Here is a 15,100-nt window from a genome sequence, read left to right on the forward strand (position 1 = left end):
ATTCATTTTTAGTGTTCTTTTCTCTGTTCTAGAATTGTTGCAAACAATCTACCTTGTGAGGATTTCCTTGTAAGTTTGCAAATTTGTAATCTTCTAATTTTAATTGTCAATTCACCCCCTCTTTGCCAATTCCATCAATCGATTAACTCAACAGGTAACGATCAAGTTGAAGGTATCGTGCAAGACTGATGGTCAAAGGATATGCTCAAAAAAAGGTATTGATTTCAATGAAATCTTTTCTCCTGTGGTTCGACTAACAACAGTTCGAGTAGTTTTGGCAATGTGTGCTACATTGAACTTACATCTAGAGCAGCTAGATGTTAACACTTTTCTTCATGGAGATATTGAAGAAGAGATTTTGAAGAAAAAGAAAATAATAACTTGGTTTGCAAGTTGAACAAATCTTTGTACGGTCTAAAGCAGGAGCCAAGATGTTGGTATAAGAGATTGATTCCTTTATTATGTGCCTTGGATACAAGACTTAATGTAGACCCTTGTGCTTATTTCAAGAGGTTTGGTGGTAACGATTTTGTTATATTGTTGTTGTATGTGGATGACATGTTGGTTGCAGGACCCAACAATGATCACATTGAAGAATTGAAGGCACGACTGGCTAGGGAATTTGAATGAAGGACTTGGGATTAGCAAATAAGATTCTAGGGATGCAAATTCACCGAGACAGATGTAATATGAAGATTTTGCTTTCACAAAAGAATTACTTAAAGAAGATCTTTTCAAGATTCAACATGCAAGATTGTAAGCCAATTTACCCCTCTTCCTATTAACTTCAAATTATCCTCCAGTATGAGTCCTAGCAGTGAAGAAGAAAGAGGATGGAGATGTCTCAAGTGTCGTATGCATCGATAGCGGGAAGTTTAATGTTCGCTATGATATGCACAAGACCAGACATTGCACAAGCAGTGAGTGTGGTTAGTCGGTACATGGCAAATCTAGGCAAAGAGCATTGGAATACAACAAAGATGTACAAGGTAGAAAGAATAGTGTAAAGATATGATTGTTCCAATCAAATCTTCAAGTGAGAGATTCAACTGCCTACCACTCGATGCTTCAACAAGAACAAGGAGACTGAAGCATCTGATACGATGAATTCAGCAAGAGGATATTCTTTTGTTTAATTCTAAGGAACTCTGTCAAAGAAAAGGCTACCGATTAGTCATTGCTATAAAATCATTGCCTGCTTCTTGGTGTAAAAAAATAGCGGCAAATCTAAGAATGTTGTTGGTGATGGAACATAGAAGTGGGGACGGGCAAGATTGGAAGATCGGTAAGGGTATTGGAAGGCATGTTTGGCGAAGTTTCCATGTCACAGGAACCTGTTCGATTATTTGTTTCAATGTGGAAGAAAATGCAGGTGAGAGGTGTGTTTTATATCTATTTTTTATCTGCCATAAATTATGTTACTTATCTGCCATGAAGATTATCCAATTCTATGTTTGCGCAAAAGTTTTCTTCCCTACAATTTGTGCTCATGTACAGCAATGTATAGTACATTCATGAAACTGTGCAGATACAGATTTGAAACTATAGATTCTGGTTTTGCTTTCATTTTTGTACTTTTTTTACAGGGTAACTTTGAGGAAAATACAACTAGCTATACGTACAATCGTATAGATATATGTCAGTTCCAAAAGACATTTTGCTAGCCCTTTGCTATCATGGATATTTGCTAAACTCATAAGATAGAACATTGATGCTTTGGAATATTGTATTCTAGGACAATGAACTTTCTATAATGCGTTTTCATAAATCATTATTGATGCCTTTGATATCGTTATTGATGGGACTAACCTTTGGAAGGTTAGGCTCCATTGACACACAAAACATTGATGCCTTTGATATTGTTATTGTGTCTCAAGTACAAAGTTATGGAAGATCTTAAGTGGTTTCTTAGGTCATACTTTGTTTATTATAGTGAATAATGTTGAACTACGTATTTCAGTGGATATTGTAAACTTTGATTTTCATTTTACATTTTTACTTAAATCAAATCTTAATTACATTTCAAGGTTGTTATTGGATATTGTATAGTTAAAATTGGGTAATATAAATTAGAAAAAAAATTGGAAATGAATTGATTAGTGTGTAGGATGAAAAACGCCACTATAAACATAATTATGCGGCGTTTGTGAGAAAAAGCCGCTACATAACCTGACTTTTTGTGGAGTTTGTTAACTAAAACGCCGCTAATCGTTGTGGTGCTTTTATAACTATCGTTCTTGTGGTATTTGTTTTGCACCACGAGAATTTTTAAGGCGCTTTAAAACATTATAGGAGTAAAAACGCCACTACATACTTGTTTTGCTTTAGTGGCAGAAGAAAATGTTTGACTCGAAAACCGTTAAATAACACTCGTACATCGTCCACGGATCCTCAGTCAAAACTTTCATAATCCTTACTATCAAAGAATCTAACAAGATAGTAACTATCAAAATCAATAAGTTGAATACCCCCACCAGTTTCCAAGAGCTTACATGCGCTGAACAACGTTTATAACCAATCGAACGACCCAATAAACGAACATGATAGCATTCCTCATGTTCTTGTCAATTTGATCATGCACATGGTCAGAAAATTGAATTGACGGAATAGTACCATTCCGATCCATGATACCTCCGGCAATATCGTGACTTCTTCTTCCTGAAAGCCCACACTTGTGCCATTACCACCCGAATTTTAATGTTACCTGTAACCATACTCGCGTAGGGTCCTCTCATTGACAGTTTGTTGTTGAACGCACGCACTCCACCGACTTGGTGTTTTTAAGTAATTAATTTTCTCAAAATTTCAGTTGTAAATTTATTATAGATCTATATATTTCATCTTTTTAAAAAGTAGTTGATTATATGAAAAATATATTGATTTTTTTATTAAATGAACCTTATATATTTGGTAACAATTTAAGACAATAATATACATTATGAGAGAGCTAAGATCAAACATTAATAAGGGTTGTTTTCTTTAATATGAAAGAACAAAACGGACAAAGACCTTTTTTTTAACTAATATGAAATTTTATATATATATATATATATATATTAAAAAACCTAAACGCTGTAACACCAAAAATTTGCAGAGGGCAATAGCCCTCACCTCCATACTCTCCGTCCTACAATTATGACAAGTATGACCTCCAGGTAGCCCATCAAGATTAAGCAGCATTAGTATAATACAACTGAATTCTAAGCAAAACCCAAAAATCTTTAATGCATGTAAAGTAAGTGTTATAAGAAAGGCAAACGGTCTGAAGGCCGATGATTGGGTACGACACGTATCTAGACTCGTTCATACATTCTATTTCTCCATTAATAATCGTTTATTTTGAATTACAATTATATCTATCTGGGCAAACTTAATTTCCACTGAAAAACTTAGGTACTTGGTTCCATTTCACTCAACTATGAAAAAGTATGACAATTCATATTTTCCTCATAAGCAACATGTCTCGGATACCCAACCTGGATCAATAATAATACAAAAGGTTCATTTTTTAGCTCAAACATTATACTAAATTTGAATACAAATAAAACTCATCAAGTGATTTAATAGTAAAGAAATTACTTTCTTTCTAGAAATTTTAAAATTCAAGTAGTGGGGCTACATAATATATGCGTCGTTAAAATTAAAAAAATGAACAAAAATATTATTTTATAGTCGCTCTATACAATTAAAAATGGATGCAAATATAGAAACATAAAAGCATTGATTTGGTGTGTGCCTTCACTGATTATTATCGTAATTTGGCATGTTTATATGCAGGGAAGAAACAGAATGGAGCCGAAGAAAATATGGGATATTGAGATGAACCGTACGCAGCAGGAGCTTGAAACAATTACTACAGGTTACAGTTGAGAGGGGGCATGCAGAAAGGAGGAGTAACAGTAATTTATTATTGTGCAAAAGGACATCACGTGGTGATATAGTGGTATCCTTTTTCTTCCCTCGGATTCTGTAATGATAGTGTCGAGAATCAGAGGAATCATAGCTGCTGCTCTGGTGTCTTACATCTATTGTCGTTTTATATACTCACATCGCATGTGTATCTGTATCCCACAGCTTTTATAAGATGATTCCCACCACTTTAAAAATTAATTTGGATTCGGAATTTAAATATTTATCTTTAATTACAGCTTTTATAACAGATGATTCCTCAGAAGTTTCAATATATACTAAACTTTTATAACAAGAAAAAGAAGTATTTTATCTTTTTAATTTATAAGTAATAATGTTACTGAAATTAAGGGTGATTATAGAATTTTTCAATCTAGACCACGAGAGAAGATTGAATCCAGTACACTCACATCCACATTTCTTCCTCACAAAAGTGAGGGCCTTTCATACTAGCTAACAACCGTCTAATCATCAATTACGATTTTTTATCTAAATCAGATAAGGTAAAATGCTTATAATTATAGAAATCCATCTATTATAATTAACAATCGGTGTGATGAACATGGAACATTTTCTATTCGAAAAGAATCATTCATGATGAATCCTTCGAACTAATCATTCCCCAAACTCATTAATTTCGAATAACTACAACGAAACGACAAGAATCCAACAGACTACAAGTCCTTTCTAACCTTTTACAACGCCTTTGATCACCATTGGAAGCACTTGTTTGTTGTTCCAATCAAAATATCAATGAAACTCTAATTTCAACGAACAAACCTATAATTTGCACACCAACTACAAAGCTCGCAAACACATATTAATTAATTAACAAGTGTCATTGTAAAATTTTAATTAATAATTTAATATAAAATTAACCAAAGTCAAACATATTAAGACATATATGGTCAAAGATAAAAATTATCAACCTTTTGACATTGATCGCTCACACCCCTGACATCAATGGTACTCGAACCCGAGTCCTCAGGAATAACAACAATTCATTTATCATAGAGGTCAATTGATTCATACCACTATACTTTTTACTATTATAAAAGAATATCCATCGACTTGAACGTGATTAAATAGACAACAACTTATATCATGCTACAAATTAATCTTATAAACCTAAATCAACTAATCATGCTAACCTGATCTTACTAATCATATAATAATACAACAGAAAAGATAATAAAATTCACAACTAAATTAATCTAACCTCTAACGATTATAAATGTAATAGCTAAATTCAACTAAAAAGTACGACTAAAAAAACAAGTATACCACACAACAAAACTATAACTAAATTACTATAACAATTAACAACTAAAACAATTCACTTAAAAACCCTATAAATTTAAGTAAATAACAAAGAAATCAAACACAAGAAAACATGTATGTTTTCTACCTTGTTCAACAGACCATAAATTAGATCTAGATGGGTCAGGCCCAATTTCTAACCCAATATCTCCTAAATCTGAACCTGAACTCAAGACCCATAAGATGCTCAGGCCTGCCTTAACCCACCAAATCGTTTAGAAAAAGATTTCTGTTTTTATATATTTTAATATTTAATATATAGCATGTGTCACATGGTACATTATTATAGTGTCACATAAATTTTTTTTTAAACGTAAAAGTAGACTGGGATAAAATTATCCATGATTGAAAATTTTAAGCAATAATGAATTAGAAAGAATTAGATACAAAGTGATGATAAAAGCACAACTTTAGATTTTAAGATATTAATTTATATTTATATTTTATTAAATTTATATTTGATTTGTAAGTATTATTTGATCTTAGGATGATATGATATAAATGATCAAAGTTTTTAAACCAAAATGAAAGAAAGAAAGAAAAGGTCAAGATTATACAAATTTTATTTAAAATAATAATGTGTCGATGCATGTCAAATACACATCATACATATTTATATTTTTAGACAAAATTCGTATAATATTTTTTAATGTTACAACCATATTGTCACAATTTTAATTTCTAAAATAATTTTAAATCCAAATTTTATTTTTAATCAATGTTTTTGCAAATGTTTTAATTACTAAGACAACAAAAATTTAATAAAAAAAAATCCACAAACTTCTGGGAGAGTCCAGGAAACTCGAAGGAACTATTAAAGTCAAACCGAGATGAACTCATCACCTAAAAAGTAAATTCAAATTTGTTAACCACATCTTCAAAAACGGAAATTAATCACGTGTCTGATCCATATTCCACGTGCTTTACCCCTACACTCGCCTCGTGTCTCACTTGGCGCGTGACGTCCACATCCCCAAAGCAACGGCCTCCAAACTACCACGTCATAGGTCGCGCGATCACCAAATCCCCATTTCCAAATCTAAACCTTTATCCAATTCTTCTTATATAATTAGGGTTCTTCATTTTTTTAAAGCCGAGTTCTTTTCCTTGGTTTTATAATCCAGAATATTTTCCACTCCGTGTATCAATTTAATGGCTGTATCGTCCTTCGATTCACTTCTGTTGTCGTATTTGTTGTTCTGTTTGGATTATTGTTCGGTTTTTCGTTTCGTGGATCGTGGTTTAATTTCAAAGCTATCTCATTCTCAGATTTTTGGTAGACCTTGTAGTTTCTGACATATTACAACCGACGGCGGAGAAGTAATCACCGATATGGGTAAACGTAGGATTTTTTGTTACGAAATTCTTTCTTTGCGTAATTTTTGCTAATTAATTTGATTAACGTTTTGCTTTTACCTTCTTTTTCTTATATAGTTTATGGGTTATTATCTCTCCAAATTGATATTAATAGTTGCGTTTGAAGAATAAGAATTTTCTATCATTTGTTTTGGTGTGTGTTTGGCGTTTATTTTATTTATATTTCGCTTAGGGTTTTTTAGCTAAATAAAAGGAAAATATGAATTTTGCAGGTAAAAATCAGCGTAAGAATAAGATGATGCTAGATAGTGACGATGATAGTAGTAGTGTAAGTTCATCGTCGACCATGCAATCGGATCAATTCTCAGTTTCTGGAGCTGACGAACTCGAATTTAAAAAGGATAGTTTACTTGATGAAGCTGTGGATGCTTTGTACGAAAAGAGGTCTGATATTGTTATTTGTTATATTAGCTTACTTATTTTTTGGATGAAAATTTGATGAAGAATTGTTTACATTTTTTAGGGAAGAATTGTTTGGTTAGATGAAATTAGTTACGTAGCCATATTTTAGAAATTTCTCAAATTTTTGAGAATTATTATAGTTTTGAGTTGGATTTGATTCAATTGGTGTTTTTCACCTTTGTTGATGAAGGGGTTCTACGCGAGAGAAGGCCTTGGCCTCGATTATTGAGGCTTTCAACAGCGATTTGCAGCATCAGTTCGTGGAGAAGAAGTGAGTTGCTCTTTTTCCAAGTGTTTCTTAATCTTGGTTTCGATTTATTTTATTGCAAGGATTGTCCAATGTATTAGGATCATGGTTCTATGAGATTTCATGTAGTTTTGATTGGTTGGCGAGAATTCATGAATTGGTTAAAACATTGGCGCGCAAAGAATTAGGAATATCTCTCATTTAGTGGGATTCATTTGTTAATCAGACTTCAGATTCAATACATTACGTTAGATTGTGATTTTCTATTACCGAGCAAATTTGCAGTTGTGGTTGCAAATGTTTCTTATGATTTAAAATGTTTTTTGAGTACTTGAATCTATGTGCTTCTAATGGTCATGTTATATTTTTCCGTTGTTCAGATTTGCTACATTACTGCACCAGTGTCTGAATTCTATCAAAAAGGGGTCCAGCAAAGAGATATATTTAGCTTCCCATGTTATTGGTTAGTTTTGAAAGCTTTTGCAGATTCTAATGCATAATGGATGGAAGAGACCACACGGATTAAGTATTCAATCTGATAAATTTCTTTTTGTAGGTTTGCTGGCTTTAACTGTTGGTCCTGGAGATAATGCACAGGAAATATTGAAGGAGTCGATAATGCCTATTTTACAGGCTTCTAAATCTGGTTCTGAATCTTCTAAGATAGCTTCGGTGTGCAAGCTCAATTGAGATTTGTTCTACTTCTAGTATTTTGTTGGTACTACAAAGGTTAACCAGTTTCTTTTTACCTGATTTCCTGTTATAGTTACTGGAGTGCTTGGGTATTATCACTTTTGTTGGGGGGATCGATCCAGAGGAAACAGAAAAATCAATGCAAATTATGTGGCAATCTGTTCATCCTAAGTTGGGCTCTAATGTAAGTATCCTGGTTTTCATTAATTGAAAAACATCGAATAGTGTATTGAGGTTCACTGCATCAGTTATTTCTTCTATCTTGTCAATGTCAAGGCATGATTATGTGTTTATGCTGCATTATTTACTGTATTTCATAATTATTTGTTTCTGCTCGACTTGTAGGTTGTCACTGCCAAGCCCTCTGCTGTTGTAATAACTGCTGCTGTATCTGCCTGGTCGTTTCTTTTGACAACTATGGATGGATGGAGACTCAGTCCCAAACTTTGGCAAGAGTGAGTGAACTCTATGGGTCATACATTGTTCTTTTTCTAGTGGGGTGTAGTTTTAAATTCTCTTCATATATATCATGGTTATAAACGTACTTTTGAGTTTAACTATCATAACAGTAGGTTAAAAAACCGTGTGAGACTTTAATGCTTCCCCAATATAATGGGATGAGACTGATCAATCTTGGAAAAATATGCAGATCCATAGCATATTTGTCTACTTTGCTAGATAAGGATGACCGATCTGTCCGCATTGCTGCTGGAGAAGCACTGGCAGTAATTTTTGAGATGGGAAGCTTAGAGAAGTTTGTTGCTGAAGCTAAAGGTTCAAATAATGGCTCAATATCTGAAGGAAATAAATCTAAAGAAGGATTCTTACAGATACAAGGACTGAGGGGGAAAATTCTGAATCAAGTCAGAGACCTCTCTGTGGAAGCTGGTGGTAAAGGTTCTGCCAAGAAAGATCTTAATAACCAGAGGAATTTGTTTAAGGATGTTTTGGAGTTCCTCGAGGTACTAATATTGTTGTCTTTCATGTTCATGACTTGCAATTCTAGGACATCTCATGTTAACTTTATCATCTTGGTGATGTTAGGATGGTTATTGCCCCGAGACATCAATGAAGATTGGTGGGGATTCATTGCAGACATCAACATGGTCTCAGTTGATTCAGGTTCGTCTCCTTCCTCTTCCTGTTCTTTGGTTTCTTACATTAGTTATGTGCCATGAATTCTTATATTGTATAAAACTTCAATGCTACAGTTGAACTTTTTGAGGCACTTTCTTGGTGGAGGTTTCACTAAACACATGCAGGTCGGTCTTCTTTTAGTGAAGTTGATGCTTCTTGGTGCAGTTTGCTTGTATTCTATTTTCCGGTTGATTAAGCTGGACATATTTTGTTTTACCGTGTGCAGGAAAACGAGTTCTTTCTAGATGTTTTTGGTTTTACTCCGAAAAGGAGGAATCTTCTAGGCAGTGAACGTATATCCAACGGTCAAAAGGTCAGTTAGCTCAACCAGAATATTTACTTAACGATGTTAAGTGTTTTGTCTTTGAATGCTTTCTATGATATTTTGATTATAGGTATAAGATATTGGCCTATAATTCATTAGGCCATCACCGAGGCATGAACCGCTATATAGTTTTTACAGAATATTTATATTCTAGGTTGACGTATGTGACTAGACTTTCCCGGAGATGCGAAATTGATATAGATTTATTGGGATTGTGTGGTACAGAGAATGTTGAAATCACCAAATTCAGTTATCAGCAAAGCAAGAACCCAGATCTTGAACAAGCAGCGGATGCTATCTAAGGTAGGTTTTTCAGTGTGTTTGATGGGACATGGATGTAGTGTTTCCCAAACAAAGTGCCTGGTTTATGTTTTTGTTTTTCTTGATGTATTCAGGATAGGAACTTTGGGCACTTTGCTGTAAATGTTGGTGAATACGACGCATGATCTTCTATATGACAGTGATTTATTGAGATTCAAAACTGATACCATTTTGGCTAAATTTTTTATTTTATATTATATAGTTTCATTATTGTGTAACGTTGATTGGTTTGTACAAGGCACCAATGAGAAATTTGTTTCGGAATTGATATATAATGAATAAGCAGTTAATCCGCACGATCACTTCTGTAATGATCTAATGATGTATCTATTGAGTTGTGTTTACATAATATTACTAGGATCGTGTTATAAATTTTATAGTTACGGCTATGTCCATTTTTCTGGCCGATCTTATTATGGGGTAATGCCAGTAATGAAAAAACAATTAGGAGGCTCATAAACGTGACGAGGGAATCTGTTTTGCATAAATAAATGAATTTTTAGTGAAAGCGAGTAGCTCAGCTGTTTTCGTAATATCACAATTGCAATCAATAATAGGCAGATATATCGTGGGAAAACCGGGAAGAATCGACGTGTGAGGTGTGCCAGTAATGTGTAAGCTTCTATAACCTACTGATAGAACGAAAGAGAACAAAACCGATGAGAAATCAATTTAATGAGCTGTTGTGGTTAACTGGCAGTCATCATCTGAGGTTTTGACAATTCAGTCGATTCCATAGGTCATGTATAAGGGAAGCTCTAAGGTTCATACGTGATGATGAACACAATGCATACTATGCAGAGCACAGAAAAGGTATCGGAAATAAGATGAGTGTTGATCTGTGTATGATTATTTTCATTTCAGCGGGTTAATAAAATCAACTAAATGCCAACCGAGCATAGTTTATACAGAGAGATTAGGTATCAAACAGTTTACTGTCTGGGATCTTGCATTAGCATCATTAGTTGATGTTGCGAAAACAGAGGTAACCTGATTCCAGCAAAACCAGATAACTGCACTTTTAGCATCTATCTCATGTTGACCCTACTGTATGACTTGGAAAGGGAAGTCGGCCTTCTTTGGTGTAACAAATACAAGCTGAAGTCAAAACATTAACTGATGGTTGAGGTTAAGAGCCTTGCGCTATACCGACCGAGCTAGACGGCCCGGATGCCATGCACCCATGCATATTGTTTTCAGCATGTTTAATTTAATCTGTCACCCCAGAAAATTGAAAAAAACCCACCGAACTCAATTCCCATTCTGCAGAAGTAAGCGCAAAATCTTAAACATGGTTCAACACACATAACAAGCCTATCATGTCATATCCAAGGTTTAGCTGTAAGGGAAGATGTGCATCAATAGCTAAGCCCAACCATCTTCATATGAAAAAATGAAACCAACCAAATACAAAGAATTATCGAGTAAATTTGGAGACATCGTTTTATATATATTTACACAAACTTTCCTTTGGCTGGTCTAAACATAAAATTAGAAAGGAAAGCTACCTAACCTAGCTTCACAATGAGGGGAATGAAGGCAACTTCAAAGGTTACACACAGAAGGGGAACACAGAAACCTTAAAAGTTTGACGCATAAAAATGAAGGGATGAGGCAAACAAAAGAAAGAATTAGCTTTGATAATAATGAGCATATGAAGGATGTTATTGCCTGCATTACATGAACTGCTGCTGACGAAGTTGCATCCTTCCATTCGGGACATCAGGCTGTACAAATTTTGCCTCAAGCTTAAACACATCCCCTAGGGAGTTATGGTTCTTACTTGCCACTTGAGGATGGAAATCAGCTCCAAATTTTGCCTCACCAACTGTAACTCAGTTGTTTTGCCTCTTAACATATTCTTGCTGGTTTTGAGGTAGTAGTCCATGCATTATTGGACTTTTCGGTTATAAGAATATGATGACAAAGGATTCTTCCTCTTATTTCAACATGAACAAACTTGTTTTAAGCCACAAAACAATTGTGCTGCCGCCATGCTAAAGAAAATCTACACCACAAAAGTAATTATAACCTAAATGCCAGAGTGCCAAGCTCTCTAGTAGAAGAGGCCTGAATAATTTCAGTTCTACCAAGAAGACACTGTCTGTGTTTTTTTCCACATACCATAATTCAACTCAATTTTGTTTGTCAGGGTTGTTCTCGAGTCTTTGAATGAAAAATCTGAAATTCTAGGAAGTAAATTTTGAGAAGTCGAACACCTTTCTCCTAATTTAACATCACATGAAACTATGATATACGACTCAGCGACATTCCCATAACAAAAGAATAAATCGTAGCCATAATCCTCAAAAGGTGATGGTATGCAAAATTGGGTGCTGGCAATTGTACTGCCAAATTACAGTAAGAGTGAATTCGTATGAATGTTGTAATAGTAAAGCATGCCAACTTGAAGCATACAAATAACATAGTAGCAGTAGCACAAAGTGCGCTACTTAAACGCAACAGGAAGGAAATTCAAAGTCATTTCTTAGATTCATATCTCTGTATCAGACCGAGTCGAATCTGTTCTAGCATTAACAAAACGCCACCGCAACGATCAGAAGAAAAAGGACAATCAATGGCCTATTTACCAAATTATCACCTTACTCGTATAAATGACAATCGATGTCAGGTTGGCTTTAGAGGGAGGAACTGAAGTGAAATCAGACGAGCTTCACAATTTGTTGCGAATGGTGGAAGGTAAACAGTTTAGTTGTAAAACGAGCGTTGTAATCACCTGCTAATTACACAACCCATAAGGTTTGCAATTGCTGCCAATACTTCTCTGCATTGGTTGAGTAACGCAAGCTCTTTTGTGCTTGAACTTCTGAGTTTTTGCCAATAATAATGAAAAAAAGAAAATACAACAATTACTATAGGAACCCATGAGAAATCAATTTAATCAACTGCTGTAGTCAGTAGTTAAATGGTTTTTACAGAGGCCAGATAGACTCATAATAATAAAAGGTTACCAGAGTATGGATGATTATTTTCATTTCACCATGTTAATAAAATCAACTATATGCCAGCGTTACTATCTGGAATCATACATTACCATAAAAAATTAAACGCCACCGTATTGCTCAAACCCACAACCTACCAACTGAGCTAGACAGGCTTGGATGGTAAACAGCCATGCGTGCATTAATATTGAAAGGTTAAATATGGGTTATATATCCATTTTTACTCAAAATCGATCCAATTTTAAAAATGAGAGGGGTTCTATAGTTGATTTTTGTCTATGCAGTGAATGTAACTTCAGTTTTATTGTCTTGGATGACTTTTGATTAATTTTTTTAAAAATAAATATTGAATTTAAATTACAATTTTTGATTATTACCTCAAATTAAGCTGAGATATAATTAAATTGTTTGATAAATGCAAATTTAAAATTATGGATTTTGTTGATAAATAATATTTGTAGTAGTAATTCATGGTCATTTAGATTGAGAAAAATAATGTGAATAGTCGACGATTGAATGATTTATTCATTTTGATATGGACAGAAAATCATTGATCGACCATAAATAATTTGGAATTATCGGATTATCGGCTGTTGGGCTACTGTGAAGTGGTCAAATTTTAACGTGTATTGATAACAATTTCACTGTGATTTTATCGATTAGATTTGAAATTTAAAATCTTAAATGTTGAGACTAAATTCTTGAAAATAAAAAATATGCTGTAGGGATGAAAATTTGGATTGTGGATTCATATATTTGTTTATATGTATTCGTTTTTTTTTTTTTTGCAAATTCAGGTATTGTAAATTTGAATAGATTATGGATTCAGATGTTAAAATTACATTCGTCATGAATTTAAAGCGGATATTGATAGTCATTCTTGAATGTTCAATATTTGAATCGACATTCCTTATGCAATACAAACTCAAATATCCAAATCTGAATCCAGGTTAAAAAATTGATATTTTTAATGAGATTTAAAATCTTGGTCATCCAACTTTTAATAAATTTAGATTTTTGCAAATATGAATATTCGACATGATTAAATTTTTGAGTTTAAATTCTTTTACATATTGAGATACATAGAAAATAATTATATTTATTTTAAATTCGAACAATAATATTCTTCCTCTACCTAAAACTAGGGTTTATTCTCTACCCAATATTAGGGTATTCTCTACCAAGATTAGTTTTTTTTTTGTGGTGGTTCCTTTCTTTGCTGATTTAATTTCACCTAGAGTCCGGTTTTCAGTTTTCTTCCTTCACTTTGCTTGCCTAATTCGTGTTTATTCGGTGTTAGATGGGAGATCTGGAATTACAATTGGAGGTTTTAAATCTAAGGGAGGAGGAGGAGGAAGTTCTTGTGCTTGATCAAGCGAATGTTGAATCTCTTATTTCGTTTGATAATTGTTTGGTGGGATGATTTCTTACTACGGGTAATATTAATTTTCAAGCAATGAAAACGATGTTGGCTAATGTCTGGCATCCTATAGGAGGCATATCAATAAAGGAATTAGGGGGTGGTCGATACTTGTTTCGACTTTATCATGAAGTGTTATGACCCTGCGAGAGAAGAAGAATAATCGAAGGAATAGAGATTCAAGAAGAGAAGAAAAGGGATTCAAGAAAATTGTGAATTCATTCAATCATATCATGCCTCAGCCTTACCTAGTACATTGTTTATATATTTACATTGTACCAACCTATTTACCAGCTGGCAATACAGCTGTCTTAACAGATAGATTCCCTTGCAGGTGCTGTTGGCATAACTTCTTCACTGCCGGCAGTCCTCCGTCTTCTCCAATTTCTATATCTCTCATGATCATGACAATACCCCCTCTATGAAAAGATCCTTGTCCCCAAGGATCAAAACTTAACAATTGTGCCTTAAGCACAATGTAGTTTACCCCAATGACATTTTCCAACCTTAAATTCATCCACTGCATTTGATTGTACTTATTCTCCCAATGTTTGTCAAACTTCATAGCAAATTGGACCTTCAACTGTCCCTTATGTCCCAACTTGGAAGGCTCCAATGAGGTAATATGTTGATCTCTAGATTTCTTTTTCAACCAACTATCATAATTCACTGTTTGCACCTTCAAGGACTCATATAACAAGTTATATGCTACTAACCCCATGCAATGTAAAACGATGCAGGTACCATAGACCCTTGCTGCTAGCCTTAATCCTTTTCGAAGAGCAAGTGAGGTTTGATGGTAAGATCGAAACTTCAGGTAAATTCTGTCCTTTGTCTTTATACCTCTGTCTATCCATTTTATTTTAGCAAAAAATTTCAGCCTTGCTTGAGTCTTCTGAAAAAATTTCAGATTCAATAGTTGTTGTTTAAGTAACTTATTTCTGCTACTTTCTTTGTTGAATTCCCAGGTAGTTATGGCATTCCCC

The 15,100-nt window shown here is 34.0% G+C and overlaps 1 protein-coding gene across 2 annotated transcripts; it reads left to right on the forward strand.

Annotated features, from left to right (window-relative positions):
• The first annotated feature begins 6,338 nt into the window (after positions 1–6,338).
• LOC120155956 (interferon-related developmental regulator 1-like) lies at positions 6,339–9,916 on the forward strand. Of its 2 annotated transcripts, none has more exons than XM_039167405.1 (13): positions 6,339–6,571; positions 6,819–6,990; positions 7,199–7,279; positions 7,636–7,718; positions 7,812–7,927; positions 8,022–8,132; positions 8,294–8,403; positions 8,598–8,910; positions 8,993–9,070; positions 9,160–9,210; positions 9,312–9,398; positions 9,636–9,713; positions 9,806–9,916. In XM_039167405.1, exons 1-13 carry the CDS (start codon positions 6,562–6,564, stop codon positions 9,854–9,856), a joined length of 1,341 nt encoding a protein of 446 aa, XP_039023336.1. In that variant the 5' UTR covers positions 6,339–6,561; the 3' UTR covers positions 9,857–9,916. The 2 variants fall into 2 exon arrangements, with proteins under 2 accessions (XP_039023336.1, XP_039023337.1); XM_039167406.1 differs by having other exon boundaries at positions 6,339–6,565.
• The last annotated feature ends 5,184 nt before the right edge of the window (positions 9,917–15,100 follow it).

Source organism: Hibiscus syriacus, unplaced genomic scaffold, assembly GCF_006381635.1.
Source record: "Hibiscus syriacus cultivar Baekdansim isolate YM2019G1 unplaced genomic scaffold, ASM638163v2 tig00111210_pilon, whole genome shotgun sequence".
In the NCBI taxonomy this organism is placed as follows: domain Eukaryota; kingdom Viridiplantae; phylum Streptophyta; class Magnoliopsida; order Malvales; family Malvaceae; genus Hibiscus; species Hibiscus syriacus.